The sequence below is a fragment of the Pyrus communis genome, chromosome 15 (assembly GCF_041283825.1).
Source record: "Pyrus communis isolate YQ-2024b chromosome 15, ASM4128382v1, whole genome shotgun sequence".
NCBI lineage: Eukaryota > Viridiplantae > Streptophyta > Magnoliopsida > Rosales > Rosaceae > Pyrus > Pyrus communis.
The window spans coordinates 42,723,046-42,741,972 of NC_142579.1; the positions used below are offsets into that span (position 1 = coordinate 42,723,046).

Here is an 18,927-nt window from a genome sequence, read left to right on the forward strand (position 1 = left end):
TGGCAAGCCCTGCTCACCGCCATTCAACACATGTGTCTGCTTTTAGTGCATGCAGGACTATGTCCACGCATTAACACTATTCCTTGTTAATTTCTTCGTTTTTATAGATCATATGATAATGTTATCTACATTATTTTTTTAAACACACTATTAATTTTTATTATTTAATTTTTTTTAATTTATTTAATCTAACAGTCGAAAATTAAAGAAATATGTAACAAATAAAATGAGTGTAAATAACGGCACTCAAAAATAAATTATGACATGTTAGTAAGTTATTATTTATATTTTACAAATTATAACAATAAACAAATATTAATGCAACATGTAAAAGAAGTGTGAATTGAATTGGCAGAAATTTATAAAAATAGGAAATAGGAAAAAGATAGAAATGCTATTCTTCAGCCTTTCCCAATGACCAAACTGACAATTTCTCCAATCTCTCTGATTCTCTCAATCTCCTCCCCCTCTCCCTCTCCCTCTCCCTCTTCATAACTTCTGACCCTTTCCCGTCTCTCAATTGAGAGTGAATCTCTCTCTCTCTCTCACTTTCTTTATGAAATCTCTGACCCGATCATTCTGCGACCCTTCTGTCACCAAATCTGGATGTGTACGTCGTAGTTTCCCGCCACCCCCACTTCTCTATGCCATTAAATGCTTCCATTGGTTTTCAAGCCTTTTGGGATTTTGGGCAACAGAGAAAAAGACTCGCAAAGCTCTTAACTTTCTTTATTATTAACCTTTTTTAGTTCCTTAATTAGCATTAATTAATCACATTAAGAAAGATTTGTCCGTTTCCTCTCTCTATATATAAACCACTCATTCAGTTAGACCAGACACTCAAAGCAACAAGGAAGGCAAAGGTTATGCCAATAAAGAGAGAGAGAGAGAGAGAGAGAGAGAGAGAGAGAGAGAGAGAGAAGGGGTCATGCATATTTTCTGATATAACAAGAACATTAAACCCTCCAGCTTTTCCAAACCTGCCCCATTTTGTTTCGTATTAAAAAGTCCCATGAAATATGTGAAGGCAAAAGATTAAGGTTGTGCAGAGGAAAAAAATATGGCAGTTCAGGCACAAAGTTTGTACTTTTCTGAAGATTGGTCGTCGGCGGCGGCGCTGCCCCACCCTGTTTCCGGCCTCGATGACATTTTTTCCTGCATTCCGAGCCCTCAGCCCCCTGCCGTTCCCCCTCCTCATCATCACTTTCACCTCAGTCTTCCACCGGCTCAGAATCAGAGTCAGAATTTAAATACGATGGGCTTTGATTTCTGCAACCAGTTAGGATCTTCGGTTTCGCCTTCCACTTTCAATAGCTTTCCCCCAACGCAGTTCGCGGAAAACTTAGGGGCGCAGATGGACTTGCAAAGGCACGAGCTTGACTGCATTATTCAATTGCAGGTGATTATTATTGGTGTTAATTTTCTTTAAATTTCCTTCATAGGTTTCCTTTATTTTTCACGGTGACTGTTGGGTTAATTTTATTATTGCATCACTCTCAGAATTTCAAATAAAACAAGAACAAGGATTCAATTTTTTGTTCGTTTTTCTCAAATAATCACTTAATATCATTAGACTTGAAAAAAAAAAAAAAACGCTCTTTGTAATTTTTTTTTTAGTGAAAACGTTTGTAAATAACGGATATTTTTTCCTCATTTACTTATTTCTTGAAAAACAGAGTGAAAAGCTTAAGTTTGCATTGCAAGAGCAGAGGAAGCAACAGCTAGCAGCTCTATTGAGCAACCTAGAATCCAGAACGTTAAATTTAATTAGGCAGAAAGAAGACCAGTTAAGACAGGCAACCAAGAAAACGATGGAGCTCCAGGACTGCCTGAGAAAAGCGGAGATGGAAAGCGACACTTGGCAGCGGGTGGCGAAAGCGAACGAAACAATGGTGATGGGCCTAAACAACGCGCTCGAGGAGGCCAGAGAGCGACTGGTTCTGGTCAGCAGCGAAGCGGACGACGCAGAGTCCTGCTGTGAAAACAGAGTAGCAATTATGGAGGAAGACCAATTGGCAGAAGCGAAATGGAGAAAGTTGGTTTGCAAAAGCTGCCACGAGCGGAGCTCGTGCGTGCTTTTTCTGCCGTGCAGGCATCTCTGTTCGTGCAGATTCTGTGAAGGATTTCTTGGATTTTGCCCCGTTTGTGATTCCGCCAAGGAGGCAAGCATGGAGGTCTGTTTTGTCTAGCATGGAAAAGTGCCAAGCAAAAAGTGCTTCCAAAATAGCATCAATATTTAGTTGTACTCTTGTGAATCATGACGCCTTTTGCTAATTCTCCATTTTGGGTGGTCCTTTCATTATACATCGGTGTATAGCACTTCTGGGAAAAAGATATTGTAATCGTGTTCGTTCATCGTATGTTGTATCGTTAGAAATTATTTAAATTTTAAAATTAAATATAAATAGTATCTAATGAAAATTGACCGCATGATGTACGATAAACAAACACAATAACAAAATCTTCCGAATTCCTAGGAAATGGATTCTCGCTTGGATCATTTTTTGTAAATTTGCTTTTTAGGCGGAATTTTAGATTCATCCGTCAAATTTTATAATATTTTTCAACAAGTATCCGATCGTTAATTTACGCTATTAGTGTTTATATATTTATGATATTTATGTGATTAGTGTTGAATTTCATGATCACCTTTAGGATATTTATGTGACTAGTATTGAATTTCATGATCACCTTTAGGATACATCCCTAAATAAAGTAATGCATATTATACGTTTTATGTGTGTTAGAATTTTCAATCTTTGGATATGCGATCGATTTGTACTAAAAGGAAAGGAGTTGCCTATACATTCTTTTTTTAGGTAAAGAGAGGAGTTGCCTATATATTCAATATGCCATCGTTTTATTTTTAGACCAACTAAGCATGGTTTAGGGATGTCTCTCCCAAAAGAGAGAATCTTGGCTTTATAATTATTTACCTGATTTGGGTTGGAATCTCAGAGGATATGATGCTGGGAGGAGCGTGCATGCTTTTTTTTTATTGTGTCACAAGAAAGCCAGCTCTCTCGCTCTCTCTCTGTTTATATAGGCATAAACAGAGAGCATACGGCTCTAAACCTACAACTGACAAAAGGGAAATATGAAAATTTTGGCGTTTGTATTTAAAAGATTACAAGGACTGCAACTGTCACCACCGCCACTTTTTGGTATCATAATCTTTTGTTTTTTTCTCGGCTTTCAATGAGGCTTGACCATTCGGAAATGACACGAGAGTCGTCGTTGAAAGAAGCAAACTTCGCAAATGCAGCAGCTCAGCTTCAGATGCTGCAAACAAAACGAGGCCTTATTGTTTTCTCACAATGTCTTTTGTATAAAAAGAACTTGCATGCAATGATCAACTGTCGTGTGAGAGAATTAATGGACTTTTTCGAGAAGGGAGATCTGCTTCTTCTGCTCCTGGTTCTTGTCGTGCATGGAAAATCTCAACGCTGATTTTTTGTACTTTTTTCTTTCCCTCAATAAAATAATTAATCTCAAAGAGCAGAAGAGTCGACAGAAGAAGATGGGCACCACTCACCCGGTCACACAGCGACTGATCTGGCCGAGAGTCTTCCTTCCTCATTTCAACTGGCTGAGAACCGTGTTCCGTTTCTCCCTGCAACATGATTCCATGAAATCCCATTCCTACTAAGCTTTTCGTGTTCCAACGTCGTGATCATGGAGCCTTTAGTTTTAGGGAACATTGAACAAGAAGGTCTGCATATTTACTTTATCGGTTCAGCTTTAAGAGCTTGCTTTCTACTTTTGGACAAAGTAACGAATTGTGGCGTAATGTTATTAATTTAATCGTTAATGAACGAAATGTATAATATTAAATTATTTTTCAAAACTAATTAATAGTGATGGGAATGAGACAATTCATTATAAATCTAAGCAATATTTTTTAACTTAACTAAGTAACATGAACACATGTCATTCAGTATTACGATTTGATAATATTCCTCTTTGTTTAGAAATGAGAGGTCTTAGGTTCGAATATCGTTGATGGCGAATTCGATACCAAATTAGACTGCCCATTGTGTGGTTTAGTCGAACTCCCACTCTATCTAGTGTAAAAATATAGATATACTAAAAAAAAAAAGTAACAAAAAAGTAACACGAAACACCTATGACTGTTTTATTTGACGCACAAGGAAATTTGCTCCGATGATACGAAGGAAACAAACATTCCACTCAAAACCAATTGGTTATGCAAAGTGACCCTACTCCTTTCTACATTAGGGAACACGCATACAAGGTCTAAGTTCACTAAGAACAAAAGTAATTAACCCATTATGAGATTAAACTCACCCCTCTCTCTTAGTGTATATAATATCGTTTGGTAAAAAGAAAATCCTCTCTTAAGTGGGCTCACTTTAAATCTGCTCGTAAATGAAAATGTGAGATCGGGCCCATTAGACCTCAAAAACTTGAAATACGAAAAAAGTGAGATCAGCCCATTTGTATTTTCTGATTGTTTCTGGATTACATCGAAACGTCCCCTTAAAACTTATTCATAACTACTCGCGAGACCGTTTGTTAGTTAAGGCCTTGTCGCCAAACGCAGAGAAACACCCAGCGCAACCGCATTTTTTTATTCCGCCTCCGCCTCCGCCTCCGCCTCCGCCTCCGCCTCCGCCTCCGCCTTCTCTTCCTCCTCTTCCTCCTCTCTCTGAAACGACCTCGTCGTGATCTGCGATCAGCGATGCAAAACGGGGATTACTCGTCCGCTCCGTATTACCAGTACCCCCCTCCACATCAAAACCCTAACCCTATCCCCAACCCCGCCGATCACCACCACAACCCCTACGCCTCCGCACCGCCCTTCACCTCCCCCGATTACTCACCTTATTCCCAATCTTACCCCCCGTATTCTCTGAATCCCGATCCTGCCCCTCCCACCGCTCCTTCCTACGCCCCTCCCCCTCCAATCTCCAATCCCAATTTGCAAACCTTCAATCCCACGCCACAGCCGCCTTCTTCTTTCCCTCCGTTCGAGACCCATTCCCCCTATCAACCGCCGCCACAGCAGCAACCTTATCAACCACCGTACGAATATAACCAATCGGCTCCCAGTTACGCCACTTTGCCGCCCTCGATTCCCGCCAACCCTAACCCTAATTCCAATCCCTCCTCTCCATTTTCGTCCGTTTACCAGAGCCCGTTTTCTCAGCCTCCACCTTCGGTGCTGCCTGTATATGAAAATTCTTACGAGAATTCTCTGAAATTTGATCACGGCGGTGGTTCCGGCGGCTCCTATATAGATGATAGGTATGGGGGATACAACCAGACCCGAACCGATTTGGGATCGGATCCATATGGGAAGCGGTATGATGCAGGTCTCGATGCGGGGTACGGCGACGGTGTTTATGCTTACGGAGGTGACAAGGTGGAGCCGTATGGAGCTCGTGGCACTGCACCCAAGTCTTCAAGCTCGACTTTGTTTGATGATTACGGGAGGTCGATCAGTGTCCCATCTGGGAAAAATACGCCGGTGAGCTCGACCAAGATCGTCCGGGCAGTACCCAAGGTCGATACTCAAGAGGATGCAAAGAGTGGTGTGCAGAAGTTTCGGGTCAAGCTGTTGGCTGAAAGTGGAGGGCAGAGCACCATGGATGTCCTTTGCCAGGTATGTACAGGGAGATACTGCGTTCTATTTAAGTCCAAGCTTAAACTTTAATAGAAGCATTAATTACTTAGTTATCCTTGTGTTTACTGTGATTGGATTTTCACACTATTAATTTTCACTTGTGATTGTGTTGGAGCGGGAACGATTAGTTTCGTTTTCGTTATGTCGTTCAATATGCTGTGGATTTCGATGATCATCTTTTGATTTGTTAAGTAAGATTTGCCGATTCTAAATTCTTATTCAGATTGGTTTAGATGGTATCCGTATGCTTGATCCTGCTACCAGTCGGACATTGAGAATATATCCCCTCGAGACCGTTACAAGATGTGAAGTAAGTTCAATTTATTTTAGCATCAAGTTCGTTAGGGAACTGTTAATTTAGGAACTGTTAAGTTATGGACTGAGGTATAAGTGATTTGTATGTTTATTTTCATTCTCATGCAGAAAACCGACTCATCTACTTTTGCCTTTTGGTCAAAGAGCTCTGTGGATATTGAGCCAAGGCGTATTAGATTGCAGTCAAATAGTTACACTACCAACACCCTTTTGGATACGGTGACTGCTGCAACTGTACAGGTTGGAAACTAGGGAATTTTGCCTTTCCCCTTGCCCTAAAAGAATAATGGTTCCCCTTCTTTATTGACAACGTGTGATTTGGGCCTAGGTGATGCTTTCCTTGTTTCTGCACCTGTTATTTGACATGTTGTTATGTAGTAAGTATAAACATTGATACTTGTTTTAGATGCTTGTGATGCTTTGGATCTATGTAAAAGTTTCAGAAGGTGGGTGCGATTTTTCGTTTCGTGTTTCAGTTATATATGTGTTTGTCTTGAGTAGGGTGGTAAACTACATAGATTGACTTATGTGTCTGAACTTTTAGATTCATATTGATCAAATAGGCATGAGCAGTCTACGTACATGAGGGGTATCGTTTCATTTTGAAGTAAAGCCAGCTGATTTGTCTGTGTATAAGTGCATTGATATCAAATGTGTTCCTTCGATGCCTAGTCTCTAATGATATCTACTGGACATATTTGCAATTCCATGTGCTGGTTGGTTTCAAGCGTTCATAATTGGGAAAATGAAATCTCTATCATTTAGTTTGGAACTTAGTGAATTTTGTTATCAACATCTTTTTGGCCTTCCTATACTGAAAATGGAAATATGAACTTACCGTGTGTATATGTTGATATTATGATTGGATGGTTATGTCTTTATAAAATTATATGCTTTTATTGAAGATCTGAATGGTGCATAATATGGTTCATATTATGTCCTCAAGACTATGGTTAACCTTATCTTAGAGATTTTGAATGTTGATTACATTTAGTGATGTATTGTTCTTACCTCTTGTAACTCAGCTTAAGGAAATGGGTGGAAGAATAAAGCCTACGGAATCCATAAGGCCAAGTGAACAGTCTACAGAGAGAAAGAAAGGATTAACCGATTGGATGAACATTATTAAACCGGGAAATGAGGAGAAAGATCATTGGGTAATATTAACCTACCTCCCTTTCCCTTTTGTTTTCTTCGTAGAATGATATAAATGTGGTAGTGCCACCTTTCAACACAGCATTTCTTTTAGCAAGTAATAATATAATCTTGCTCTACTCTTACTTATTTCATTACTGCTGGTTCTTAGGTCCCTGATGAAGCAGTTACAAAATGCACGGCGTGTCGGACAGATTTTGGGGCTTTTAACCGCAGGGTATGTCTAAATTTAATGCGGCATTCTTCATTGTTTGTTCATGTTCTCTTCATTTGCACTTATGGATTTCTCCCCCATTTTAGCATCACTGTCGGAACTGTGGAGACATTTTCTGCGACAAGTGTACCCATGGCAGAATTGCCTTAACTGCTGAGGAGAATGCTCCGCAGGTTCGAGTTTGTGACCGTTGCATGGTACGTCTCTAAGCTGCTTTAGGGTTTATCACTGTCAGTTGATCATATTATTCCAACTACATCAGTAGTAAATCAGTAGAGGGGTATGGAGAGGACTGAAGATTCTGTTTTATATTTTCAGTATTTCTAATGTCCTTGTACTTATGTTGTGGACTAAACAATACAAAATGGTTTGGTTTCTTTTTTTCTTTTATCATGTTCATGTGCCATATAATTCTGGTGGAATCAAGATTTCATTTGGTGTCATTATCCTTTGCAGGCTGAAGTGACTCAGAGGCTCAGTAATGCTAAGGAAGCATCTAGTAAACCTGCAGGACTTCATAGTCACGAGGATCTTGCCAAGAAGCTTCAGGTGATTTCGGTGTTCGTCTTTCGCTTCTACCAGACCAATCTGCTCTTAATTGACAATATGTTTTCCACGAAAGTGGAATTTATTTTGAATATAGAAGCTGAATTTCTTTTAAGTCTCAGGACATGCATTTTTTTATACATGTCTGTTGTGCGTGTTCACCCTTCCCTTTTTTCGTCCTAAATTCATTTTATTTATTTTGAATAGGAGGAGTTGGAAAGGAATCGCAAGGAATCTTCAGGTAATTTCTTTGCATTTTAAGATTAGACGTTGGAAATATGAGTAGACCCTCCATTGAAAGGAATTTTTTATGTCTTTTAAATTTTTTGGACAATCTTGTGCATGTTCAATGTCTGAGTTCAGTCAGTTGGGTTAGTTTTGTAACATTTAAATATTAGCTTAGGAGCCAATAAAAAAAAAAAAATATTAGCTTTGGAGCTAGAAGCTATATGAACGTAAACCGTTTGCATGTCCATTCCTCAGGTTCAAAGTCTGATGGATCTGGAAGGAGAATGAGAGAAGTTGCCTGTCCTACATGTACGGTCCACTTGCAGGTAATATATTATATAGAAGTTCAACTGATTTTGAAGTGAAGATTAGACTTCACCCTTATGTAGGGTTTGTGGAGTAGTTGTAGTGTGCATGTTTATATTTTTTTGTGTATGCGGTGATGGAATTACTGGAATTGTTGCAGGTTCAAGTTCCCAGCACAGGGTCGGAGACCATTGAGTGTGGGGTTTGCCAGAATCCATTTCTTGTGAGTGCTCATTGATTCGAAAACAGATTCTCACGACGGCACTCAATTGTTATTTATGAAGTTTCTCGGTTCAATTTGTTTTATTGGATTGCTTATATTTCCTAATAATTTGGAAGAGCTTTTGCGGGTGTCGGTGTTTTTCTGGATTGTTGTTTGACCAGATTGGCTGCTGCTTTCTGCTGTTTTAGAGTGTATATTAAGATTTTTCCTTGTAAGCCCCATCAAACAGAGTCTAGCCTTTTTTAGGGAAATTGATGTTCATATAATTACTTATATATCAAATACTTGATGCTCCACTTGTGTATGTGTAATGGTTCATCAGTGTTCACCTTTGTTTGCGAGTCTGTTGTGACCCTGTTTCATGAGAGAATGTGTCGCGTTTGCGGTCATTTGGTTCGTGATTACGATGTATTAACAAATGTATGAATTGAATGCCAATTTCCATTTGAACAACTTTTGTTAACAAAATGATTTTCTCGTGTTGCCGTAATCCGGCAGCCGTTGGATGTTTATGTCATGTATTTTTATGATTTTGATGTGGTCATTACTTTGTCATGCTGTTTATTTCTTAGTTACAAAATTAAGTCGGGTTAATTTAATAATTAGTAGAGACCATTACTCATGGAAGATACGCAGAGAAGGATGAAGAAATGTCGAGGAGTCCACTTTAAACGAAAAGTTGGTGGTCGCGTTGTGAAATCCGAAATGTGACAGACGAAAATTAAGAATACCTTGAAAATAAAAATAGAGAAACGTTTAAGACTCTTAAAAATGACTCTTTATGGATTTTTTACACGGAAAATGTTAAACTGTGAGGTAATAAGGAGTCTAAGAAGAGTTTTGATAAAATCTTCTTAACATTTCTCAAAAAAATAATAAGAAAATTAATAAAAAGGGTTTGAAAATTTTAAGTTTTAACGATAAGTACAAAATAAAAGGGTAAAGTGAATGGTACAAGAATTGATTTTTTAGTGTAAAAATATGATTTTTTGTTAAAATGAATAATATTGGGAGTGTTTCGTTAAAGTTCTCAAAAATAAAACTTGAAGAATGTTGAGAAATTCTCCTTGGTATTTTCCACAAAAATAATAACTTGAAGAATAATGTAGTTAGTGCTAAGTGTGGGATCATGATCCTCTCCTGAGCAAAGGGTGAGGATCCTCCTGACCAAGGCCATTGGGCCGTTGAATTTTTATCCAACGGCAACAAATAAGAGGCTCCTCTAAAATTTATAATAATTGTAACCGTTGGATAAAATTTCAACGGTCTGATGGGTTTGATCAAGAGAATCCTCATCCTTTGCTCAAGAAAGGACCCTAATCCCTAAGTGTGCCATCGCTTGCCACATGGTGGGCCTAATTAATATACTCTTTGAACAAAAAAGGGTATTGTTATTCATCATTTTTTTATACCTCTCACATACTTTTGCTAATTTTTATTCACTAATCTTCTTCAATTCATTTGCTCCGAATGCTAAAAATTAATAGAGATATGTGAGAAATAAAAATGTATGTGTTGATACTTGATAATACTATCCAAGGGCTCTGCTACCTGACTTGTCAACCAACGAGTAAACAACATTAACCCCCGGCATGGACAGAGGGAGGTAAGGCCCAGTGGGGGCACATGCCCCCTCTCATCAATTTTTTTTTTCTTTTTACAAATTATTCAAGTCATCATTGTCATTTTTTTTGCTTTGCATATTATTCAATTAATTATATTAAAATAGTGAAAATCCTCTTTTAGTTTTTAAATGCCCCTCCATCTTGTATATTTTTCTCACGCACTAATGTCTAAACCTTGTTGAGTTGCATGCATTTGGTTAATTAGTACAAATGAGGGTTAGATTGTCAACAATTAAAGACAAAATTAGACAATAGAGTAATAAAATTAGGCATTTTGTAATTAATTTTTTCAGCATTTGTAAAAGAACTAGCTTTATTTGTCCAAAAAAGGAGCTCAAATTTTTTAAGGTGCCCCCTCTTAATTAAATTTTTGGCTTCATCCCTGACCCCGGATAGGAGTTGGCATTAATACTTCGATGGTGACCATACAGATATGTCCATTACTTGCAAGTTAGATCAGACCATAATTTTGCTGAGGGTGATTTTCTAGTACGCTTAAGGCATCAGAAATTTTAATCGTTTCTTGATTAAGAATCTAATAACTAAGATTTAACGAGTAAAAACTTTGGTGTATAAGATACACATGAGTCTAAGAGAATTTTGGTAGGCTAACGATCGAATAAGACACTGGCTATTTTTCTTAAAAATTTAAGAGTTAAACATCACATTAACGAGTAAAACGTTTGTAACTCAAGTGATAAAGAGAACTTATTTAGAGATTCAGTGTTTAATAAATCCTCCTCCCTCAATGTCGGTCTATTAGAAAGGGAAAAACATGACAGCTTAATGAATAGGATTTTATGGTTAGTAGGTAAAATGTCAAATTCATAGTTTTTTAGTTGGTGCAATCCTACTGCTTTATAGATAAATTATTATACTCGAAACGATTAATGAATCGAACCAACAACTGCTGCTTGCAATTAATTTGGCGAGTAGTACGTGGACTGAGCACCACCTAAAAAAGTACAGGCTACAGCTGGGGAGCCTGGGAGTTCTTTAATTTCCCTCCTTTTTTAGTTACAGAAAAACTGAAAAGGGAAATAATTAACTAATTAAATGGTTTTATTTTGCTTGCTTTCTTCGTCCTTTTAGTTTTACAATTTTGTGAAAATTTAATTAATAAATAATTATGATGTTATATTCTTGCACCACCACCATGCATGGAATAGGACCTCAAGATCATACGTAGACTGAAAACTCTTTCAGTTAATTCCCGATGCGACGAACTGTACATATGTGGTTGATTCGAGGGATTTCCTTTTAAAGAAGGTAGCCTGCACCTGTCATCATGAGAGTCGGGAAGAGAGTAAAGCGACGTCTTGATGTGCAATTTGCTTCATCGAATCCTTTAACCATCTTCCATTTTTCCGATCTTTGTACTTGCATTCTTCTCTTTTAATAAGATAATTCGCTTTAAAAATAAAAAAAAAAAAGCTACGGCAGCTGCACAAATTAAACTTGTGCTAACTGCTTCTTCACCTAAACTGCCTAAAACATATATCTTTAATTTAAAGGTCAAGTTTTTGACACTGATAAGATAGGTATACAACACATATTTTGATGAATCGATGAGTATGTACGACTTTCCTTTTGCCAAGTAGGTATAAGCAAGTTTTAAATCTCATCCTGCCATCCAGCACATAAGTCATATGGTACATGATATGCGTGATATGACCTGCAACCAAGAGGCCATGTGGCTGATGATGAAATTATAAATAACATTTTAAAATGTTTTAGTTGAGAAATAATGACATTAATATGGCTAACGTGTAATTGGTCTTAATTAGTTACTTAAAAGAGTAAAACCATTCACTTTCCAATGTATTTGACATGCATTATTTTAAAGGAAGTGTTATTGACACTTTAAAAATCTCATTCTACACTCATCACAAGTGTATTTTTCTTTCCAAATATAAAAAGTTTGAAGTGTAAAATGAAAATTTTAGAGTATCAATAACAATTTCCTATTTTAAATATGAAAGTTTGTAACACGTAATTAATGGTCGAAAACACATACGCCGTGCATGAAGAAAAAATGAGTGAAAAAAGCATTTTTGAAGTATAATTGGGTAAGGTTGGGTTGTCTTTAATTTGTCGTTTCTCTTTCTTATAAGTAGACAAAAATATCTCTAAATTGCAACACTAGTGAACCTCTAATCTATCTGTTAAATAACTTTCATTTCCCATTAGGTTTAGGCCCATTTTGGTACTGATTTTTTTTTTTTTTCCAAAAAAAACGGATTCATTATTTTTTAAAAGGGTTATTACATAAAACTATCTCAACTATTGGGTTAGTCACAGTTTCATACCCCATCTTTAAAAAAAATTCAATGTCATACCTCATCTACGAATTTGTTACAATTTCATACATTTGTCTGTAAATTTTTCTGTTATGGCTTGAAACGGAACCCACTTTCTATTAAAAAATAATTAAATATTAAAAACTAAAAAAAAATAAAATTATGATAATTTTTTTTCATGGGGACCCACCCCTTATCCCCCTCACCCTTTCTTCCCTTCCCGTCTTCTCCAAAACCAAACACCCCAAACACAGATCTCATCCCGTTCCCGTCTTCTCTGCACCGATCACTACCGCCACTCTTCTTTCGACCTCCCCCGCTTCTTCGGCTTTGCTGACCACCTTCAGCTGTCCCTCACCCACTTGGTTAATTCATACAAAAGATAGAGAGATTACGATAGAAACCAATTATCTGCAAAAAGAAGGGATCTAAATCTCCAAATATTGAAATGGGTTCGGTTCCTTCAGAACTGAGCTTGGATTTTAAACCCACTTTTGTGCCCAAAACGATCAGTGATTTCCTCAAGGAGATTTCAATGATTGGAAATGTGTTCGAAAAGATGTCCAAGCTTGACGATTTTGTCAAGAGATTGGAGGACGAGATGAGGAAGATCGATGCCTTTAAGCACGAGCTTCCTCTCTGCATGTTCCTATTGAATGATGGTTCGTTTTTGTTTCCCCTGAAAATGAAAAAAAAAAAAAAAAATTCAAGCTTTGATTTCAAGTACATATTTTCCTGGCTTTTCATAGCTTTTTTTGAATTTTTTCGGGATATGGGTTTTGGATTTTTGATGATTTCGATTGATGGGTATCCATAAATTATTTAATTTAATTTGATTTCAGAAATGGGTTCTTGGTTTCGGTTGGTTTTGGATGATGGGTTTTGAGTGGCGGTAGTGATCGGTGCAGAGAAGACGAGAGCGGCGGGGGAGGTCGAAGGGAGAATGGCGGTAGTGATCGGCGCAGAGAATATAGGAGCGGGGTGGGATCTGGGTTTGGGGAAAACGGGAGGGGGAAGAAAGGGTGAGGGGATAAGGGGTGGGTCCCTCATGCAAAAATAAATATATTTTTTTATTTTTTTAGTTTTTAATATTTTTTTATTTTTTAATAGAGAGTAGGCCCGTCTCAAGCTACATCACTATTTAACAGAAGAATTGACACACAAACTGACGGAATGTATGAAATTATAACAAATTCGTAGATAAGGTATGACATTGAATTTTTTTAAAGATGGGGTATGAAACTGTGACTGACTCAATAATTGAGGTAGTTTTATGTAATTTATCCTTTTTGAAAATGACATTAATTATCCTCCAGACAAATTTTTTCCCATGGAGAAAAAAGTGAATATTTACTGCTACAAATCCTAATCTCTTATACCACCATTGTTGCCACCATCACCACACCATAATCGCGCCACCACCACCACCATTACAACCACCATCACAACTGTATCGGCCACCACTACCACCAGAACCACAACTACCATCATTGTCGCCACCATCACAACCATACCGGCCACCGCTACCACCACAACCACAACTACCATCATTGCCGCCACCACCATTACCGCAACCATAAATACAATTGTCACCATTGCCACCACAACCATAACTGCCACCATCACCATTGTCGCACCCCTGCCACTACTATTAGCTTTGCAGCCCAGCCACCACACCCCTTTATTGGCACCATTACCACCGTCACCATCACAATCATTGCCCTTGCCAACATTGTCATCGCCACCGCCCGCATTACCATGTCCATTTTTGTCATCATATACAATTATGTCACTTTTACACTGAAATTTACCAAATACTTTTACACTATTTTTCATACCACAACATTATTATAAATAAGTTTTATTAAGGGCTTAATTATTTTATTTTGCAATTGATTATTCTTAAAGCATCACAGAAAAAATAGTTTTAAGGGAAAAAAAAAAATACAACAATCTCAAACTAGCCCTTAGTGGCGAAGAGAACGTCTTTTATATTATTTTCAACTATTTGTTTCTTTGTATATTAGAAATGATGGCATCTTGCACTGTAAATACGCAGTAAGACTTACATATATATATGCAAATTGTACATCTGTGAATCCATTAGAGTGTCACAAATTCAACTGAAATGACTGCAGCAAAAAACAAATCTTGGTTATTTATTGTCATTTTTTTCTCTGTGGTAAATTGAAGAAAACCTTGGGTATATTTTCTGAAGTCTCCTGTTAGAGCAATCAATGACTTAAAAAAAGGGGAGTTTTAACAAAAAAACTCATAGTATTGTTCATTTTAACGAAAAATCATATTTTTACACTGAAAAATCATATTTTTACACTAAAAAAATCAAACATGGTACTATTCACTTTACGCTTTATTTTGTCTTTATCGTTAAAACTCAAAGTTTTCAAGTCATTTTCATTAGTTTCCTTAAGGTACCGTTTGGTACGTGGGACGGGACGGAACAGAGTGGGACAAGGCGTTCCGTCCCACGTTTGGTGCGCCTAAAACGGGTGGAACGAGCTGTTTCACGGGACGAGTTTTGGGTGAATTTTCGTTCCACCTCACCCCCCTGGAACGACTCGTTCCACATCCGTGGAACACCCGTCTCCTTCTTCTTCCTCCTTGTTTCCATCCGAGGGCATCTTTGCTCTCGCTCTGTTCCGTTCTGTCCTATCCCGTCTCGTCCCGTCCCATCCCGTTCCGTCCCGTCCCGTCCCGTCTGCATACCAAACGATACCTAAGGGCAAAGTCAAGATATTTTCACATCTTGTCTTATATATTAAGGCACTAAAAAGCACCTGGACGAGTATTAGGGTGAGACCAAACGGTCTTCCAAATTACTGGGATCAGGATTATATTCGTCATGGAGTTTTCTTCTTCTTGTTCTTCCCAGTTGCTGTTGTCCCGGTTGATATTATGCGTTTGTGTTGTAGTTTTTGGTGTTTTCCAGTACCCTACTGCCACGGAGGGACTGGTGAAGCTGCCATCAAACCAGACCTTTCCGGCGGTGATTGTGTTTGGCGATTCGATCATGGACACCGGCAACAACAACCATCTTAAGTCAGTTGTTAAGTGCAATTTCTCTCCTTATGGACGAGATTTCCAGCAGCACAAGCCTACTGGCAGGTTTGGCAATGGCAAGGTGCCTTCTGACATCATAGGTATAACAAACCTCTCTAGCACACAAACATACATTTATCCATTTATCCATTTCATTTATCCTTTCCATTTCGTTATGTTTTCCCCTTCTGTTGAGTTGCTTTTCTTAACACTTGTATCTACATTTTTCAAAATTTATTCGAAAAGAATTGGACAAATCCATGCTTGAGAATTGCAAATGAATAACAAAAATTCATATTTTATGTCTACATTAATTTTGGTGATGATCAGCGTCACAATTGGGAATCCAAGAGTATTTGCCGGCATATTTGGATCCAAACCTACGACCGCAAGATCTCCCCGCCGGAGTTGTCTTTGCTTCAGGTGGCACCGGATATGACCCAATGACACCCCAGATAGTGGTACGTTGTCATAACACGCGCGCACATACACATATGTATATATCAATGGAATAAATTGTTGTGCTCAATGATTATAATTTCTATAACCAATCCGTAATATTTTTCACAATGTTGATGATAAAATGCAGTCAGTTATATCAATGGATGATCAGTTGAAAATGTTCAAAGAGTATATCGTGAAGCTCAAAGGCGTTGTTGGAGAAGAGAGAACTCAGTTCATTCTATCCAACGCTCTAGTTCTGGTGGTTGCCGGCAGCGATGACATCGCCAACACTTATTTTACCATTCGCATAAGAAAAGCTCAATATAGTGTTCCTGCTTACACTGACCTCATGGTCAACTCTGCATCTAGTTTCGTCAAGGTAACATATGTAATAATTAATTAAAACTTGAGAAATTTGCACAAAATATTAACCGAAATTTTTTTACTTGGAACTTTTTCAGTATATTCAAGTCTATTCATGTCATTTGATTCAACTAGGGTCCATATTTGCTGATGAGTTTTAAAGAAAATTGAAGGAAAGTACAAAGAAAAATGTCGTACAACACCTATTTTGGCAATAATATAGTACATGATAGAATAATTAAACAATTTCAAGTACTCTAGCTAGTCGTGATCTATGGATTGAGAACCTCTCCAACACTCTAGAGCTCGTGACCGAGCAATATAGAACTTTCAATTTAAATTATGCAGTTCTTATTAATTTATTTTAGAGTGTTACTAATTCCACCTCATTGTTCTATTTTTCCACTCATTTTTTAATAAAATAATAATAACATGTTTAATTTTCTAGAAAAAGACTTTTCAACCCCTATTCTATTTCTCTCTCCCTCTTGCTTCTCTCTTTGGTTTATCTCTTATTGTCTTCTATATCGACTGCTATGGCTTCTCCACCAACCGCCACCGTCCTCTCTCATCCCATGTTTACCATTTTAGTACATAAGTTCTCTCTCTTTGTCCCTAATAAACGCCATGCACATGATGACACTTTTTAGGAATCATAGAATTGTTTTTTATGACATTTGACCAACGTCGTGAATCTCTCTCTCTTTGAATCTAGCGTTCATCCCATCTCACTCTCTTCGAATCTGGAATTTTTCTTTGGTGTTCATTCGCACCTGCCCTCATATGTTCCTGCTATCTTCTGCAAAGGAACTGAAATGTAGATGAATTGAAAATTTGCACTCTCTAAATTGAAATTCCTTTATTCTTTGAATTTGAAATCCCGACTATGGTGGCCATTTTTTCCCCAAAATTAATTCAAATAAGCTTGAATTTATCTGATTAGGGTTTGATTACTCTGCATATTATTCTATGCAAATGATATCGTCTAATATTGGAGTACGATCATGGTGATTGCAAATTTTGGGTTTGTTTTATTAGATTAGGTCCCGTCCAATTTTCAAGGCATCTCATTGTAGTGCATTCGGAATTTTTCAGAAATTTATGGAATTTGGATATAGAAAATTTATACAAAAATTTTGTTTTATTGGGTTAAGTTCCATCCAATCATCTATTTTGTCTTCTTGGTTGTGAAAACGGAACAATGGAACTGTGGTAAAGGTTATTTTAGGAATTATGGTGGGTGGAAAAATAGGATTTCAAAATTTTAAACTTTTATAGTGGGTGAGATTATAATGTGGGTGGGGAAATAAGACAATGGGATGAGTCTATCAACACTCTTATTTTATTAACTTATCTCACACACAATCTCTCTCCAACATTCAATTTGAACGCTCCAAATTGCCTAATTCGTGGGCTCCGGAATGTGATGATATATGACGAGAATGTTCTTAAAAATAAGGCTGCCGTGTCAATTTCGGTGCTAAGTTGCAAGACAACAGGGAGTTTGGGTGATTAATTGTAAATTTTTCTATTTCAATTTTCCCTTGATAATAATTGACCCACTGGATTAACAAGTAAACAATCCCTTATTTACTAATGATATGGTAATTAATTGGTAGGAATTGTATAAACTTGGGGCGAGAAGGATTGGCGTGTTCAGTGCACCACCAATAGGATGTGTGCCTTCACAAAGAACTTTGGGTGGAGGAATTCTGAGAATGTGTGCAGAAGAATACAACGACGCGGCAAAGTTATTCAACATCAAACTGTCCAGCTCACTCAACTCCTTGAGCTCCGCCCTGCCCCACAGTAAAATCGTCTATGTGGATATTTACAATCCACTGCTCGATATAATTCTCAACCCAGCCAAAAGTGGTAATTATTCTAACTAAATAATACGCATTAGTTGAGATTAGTTTAATATTTTGCATTGGTTAATGATTTTTGGGTTAATGAATTTTAGGGTTTAAAGTTGTGGAGAAAGGTTGCTGTGGAACGGGGAACATAGAGGTAGCAGTGTTGTGCAACAAGTTCGATTCTACGTGTGAAAATCCATCCGATTATGTGTTTTGGGACAGTTATCATCCTACGGAACGAACCTACAATATAATCGTTCCTTCACTTCTTCAGAGATACATGAAAGACTTCTTTTTTTAATTAATTAATATGCTTATTAAAATCAGCATATAAATAATGATATGATATTATGAATTGATTGTTTATGCACGTCGCTAATCCTCAATTCTCAAGTCAGATCATGTAATCAGTTTTCATATTTTTGGAAGAAGAAGTAATAAAAAACATTATATTAATTTACTTCCCCCAGCTTTTTGTCTCTCTGTTTTGGTGCCCGCTCAAGAAAGTGCTCTCGCTCTATAAAGGTAATTAAATTCAAGTAGTATTTTTAAATATCCAGTTGATTCCAAGTTATCCTTAATTAAGGAATTAAGTATGGTTGTCTTTGATTTAGTGTTTAGCAAAAAAGTAGGTCATGTTTGAAT

At 37.4% G+C, this 18,927-nt stretch overlaps 3 protein-coding genes and 1 long non-coding RNA gene across 7 annotated transcripts; 3 read left to right on the forward strand and 1 right to left on the reverse strand.

The window, feature by feature from the left end:
* Positions 1-174: 174 nt before the first annotated feature.
* On the forward strand, positions 175-2,617 carry LOC137731340 (putative BOI-related E3 ubiquitin-protein ligase 3). The gene is made up of 2 exons (XM_068470446.2): positions 175-1,399; positions 1,677-2,617. Exons 1-2 carry the CDS (start codon positions 1,061-1,063, stop codon positions 2,187-2,189), a joined length of 852 nt encoding a protein of 283 aa, XP_068326547.1. The 5' UTR covers positions 175-1,060; the 3' UTR covers positions 2,190-2,617.
* A 1,816-nt stretch (positions 2,618-4,433) lies between these two features.
* On the reverse strand, positions 4,434-4,767 carry LOC148691036 (uncharacterized). Its single transcript, XR_015956759.1, has 2 exons — positions 4,631-4,767; positions 4,434-4,600 (listed from the first exon to the last, which is right to left on the reverse strand). It is a non-coding gene; the product is annotated as an uncharacterized LOC148691036 (long non-coding RNA).
* LOC137741645 (protein FREE1) lies at positions 4,703-9,102 on the forward strand. Of its 4 annotated transcripts, none has more exons than XM_068481339.2 (10): positions 4,703-5,626; positions 5,871-5,957; positions 6,071-6,202; positions 6,988-7,119; positions 7,269-7,334; positions 7,418-7,528; positions 7,788-7,880; positions 8,085-8,118; positions 8,361-8,431; positions 8,572-9,102. In XM_068481339.2, the coding sequence occupies exons 1-10, from the start codon at positions 4,703-4,705 to the stop codon at positions 8,647-8,649; spliced, it is 1,728 nt and encodes a 575-aa protein (XP_068337440.1). In that variant the 3' UTR covers positions 8,650-9,102. The 4 variants fall into 4 exon arrangements, with proteins under 4 accessions (XP_068337440.1, XP_068337448.1, XP_088541975.1 ...); XM_068481347.2 differs by having other exon boundaries at positions 8,088-8,118; XM_088685849.1 differs by lacking the exon at positions 7,418-7,528.
* Positions 9,103-15,333: 6,231 nt separating this feature from the next.
* On the forward strand, positions 15,334-18,742 carry LOC137712120 (GDSL esterase/lipase EXL3). Its single transcript, XM_068451265.2, has 5 exons — positions 15,334-15,720; positions 15,950-16,080; positions 16,209-16,442; positions 18,046-18,301; positions 18,390-18,742. The coding sequence occupies exons 1-5, from the start codon at positions 15,423-15,425 to the stop codon at positions 18,581-18,583; spliced, it is 1,113 nt and encodes a 370-aa protein (XP_068307366.1). The 5' UTR covers positions 15,334-15,422; the 3' UTR covers positions 18,584-18,742.
* The last annotated feature ends 185 nt before the right edge of the window (positions 18,743-18,927 follow it).

Excerpts from the sequence above, each read along its gene's own strand:
- LOC137712120 (XM_068451265.2), top strand. The coding sequence starts at position 15,423 with ATGGAGTTTTCTTCTTCTTGTTCTTCCCAGTTGCTGTTGTCCCGGTTG. Across the intron at positions 16,081-16,208 it reads CAATGACACCCCAGATAGTG|TCAGTTATATCAATGGATGA; the intron begins GTACGTTGTCAT and ends GATAAAATGCAG. Across the intron at positions 16,443-18,045 it reads CTGCATCTAGTTTCGTCAAG|GAATTGTATAAACTTGGGGC; the intron begins GTAACATATGTA and ends ATTAATTGGTAG.
- LOC137731340 (XM_068470446.2), top strand. The coding sequence starts at position 1,061 with ATGGCAGTTCAGGCACAAAGTTTGTACTTTTCTGAAGATTGGTCGTCG. Across the intron at positions 1,400-1,676 it reads ACTGCATTATTCAATTGCAG|AGTGAAAAGCTTAAGTTTGC; the intron begins GTGATTATTATT and ends CTTGAAAAACAG.
- LOC137741645 (XM_068481339.2), top strand. The coding sequence starts at position 4,703 with ATGCAAAACGGGGATTACTCGTCCGCTCCGTATTACCAGTACCCCCCT. Across the intron at positions 5,958-6,070 it reads AGACCGTTACAAGATGTGAA|AAAACCGACTCATCTACTTT; the intron begins GTAAGTTCAATT and ends ATTCTCATGCAG. Across the intron at positions 8,119-8,360 it reads GAATCGCAAGGAATCTTCAG|GTTCAAAGTCTGATGGATCT; the intron begins GTAATTTCTTTG and ends TCCATTCCTCAG.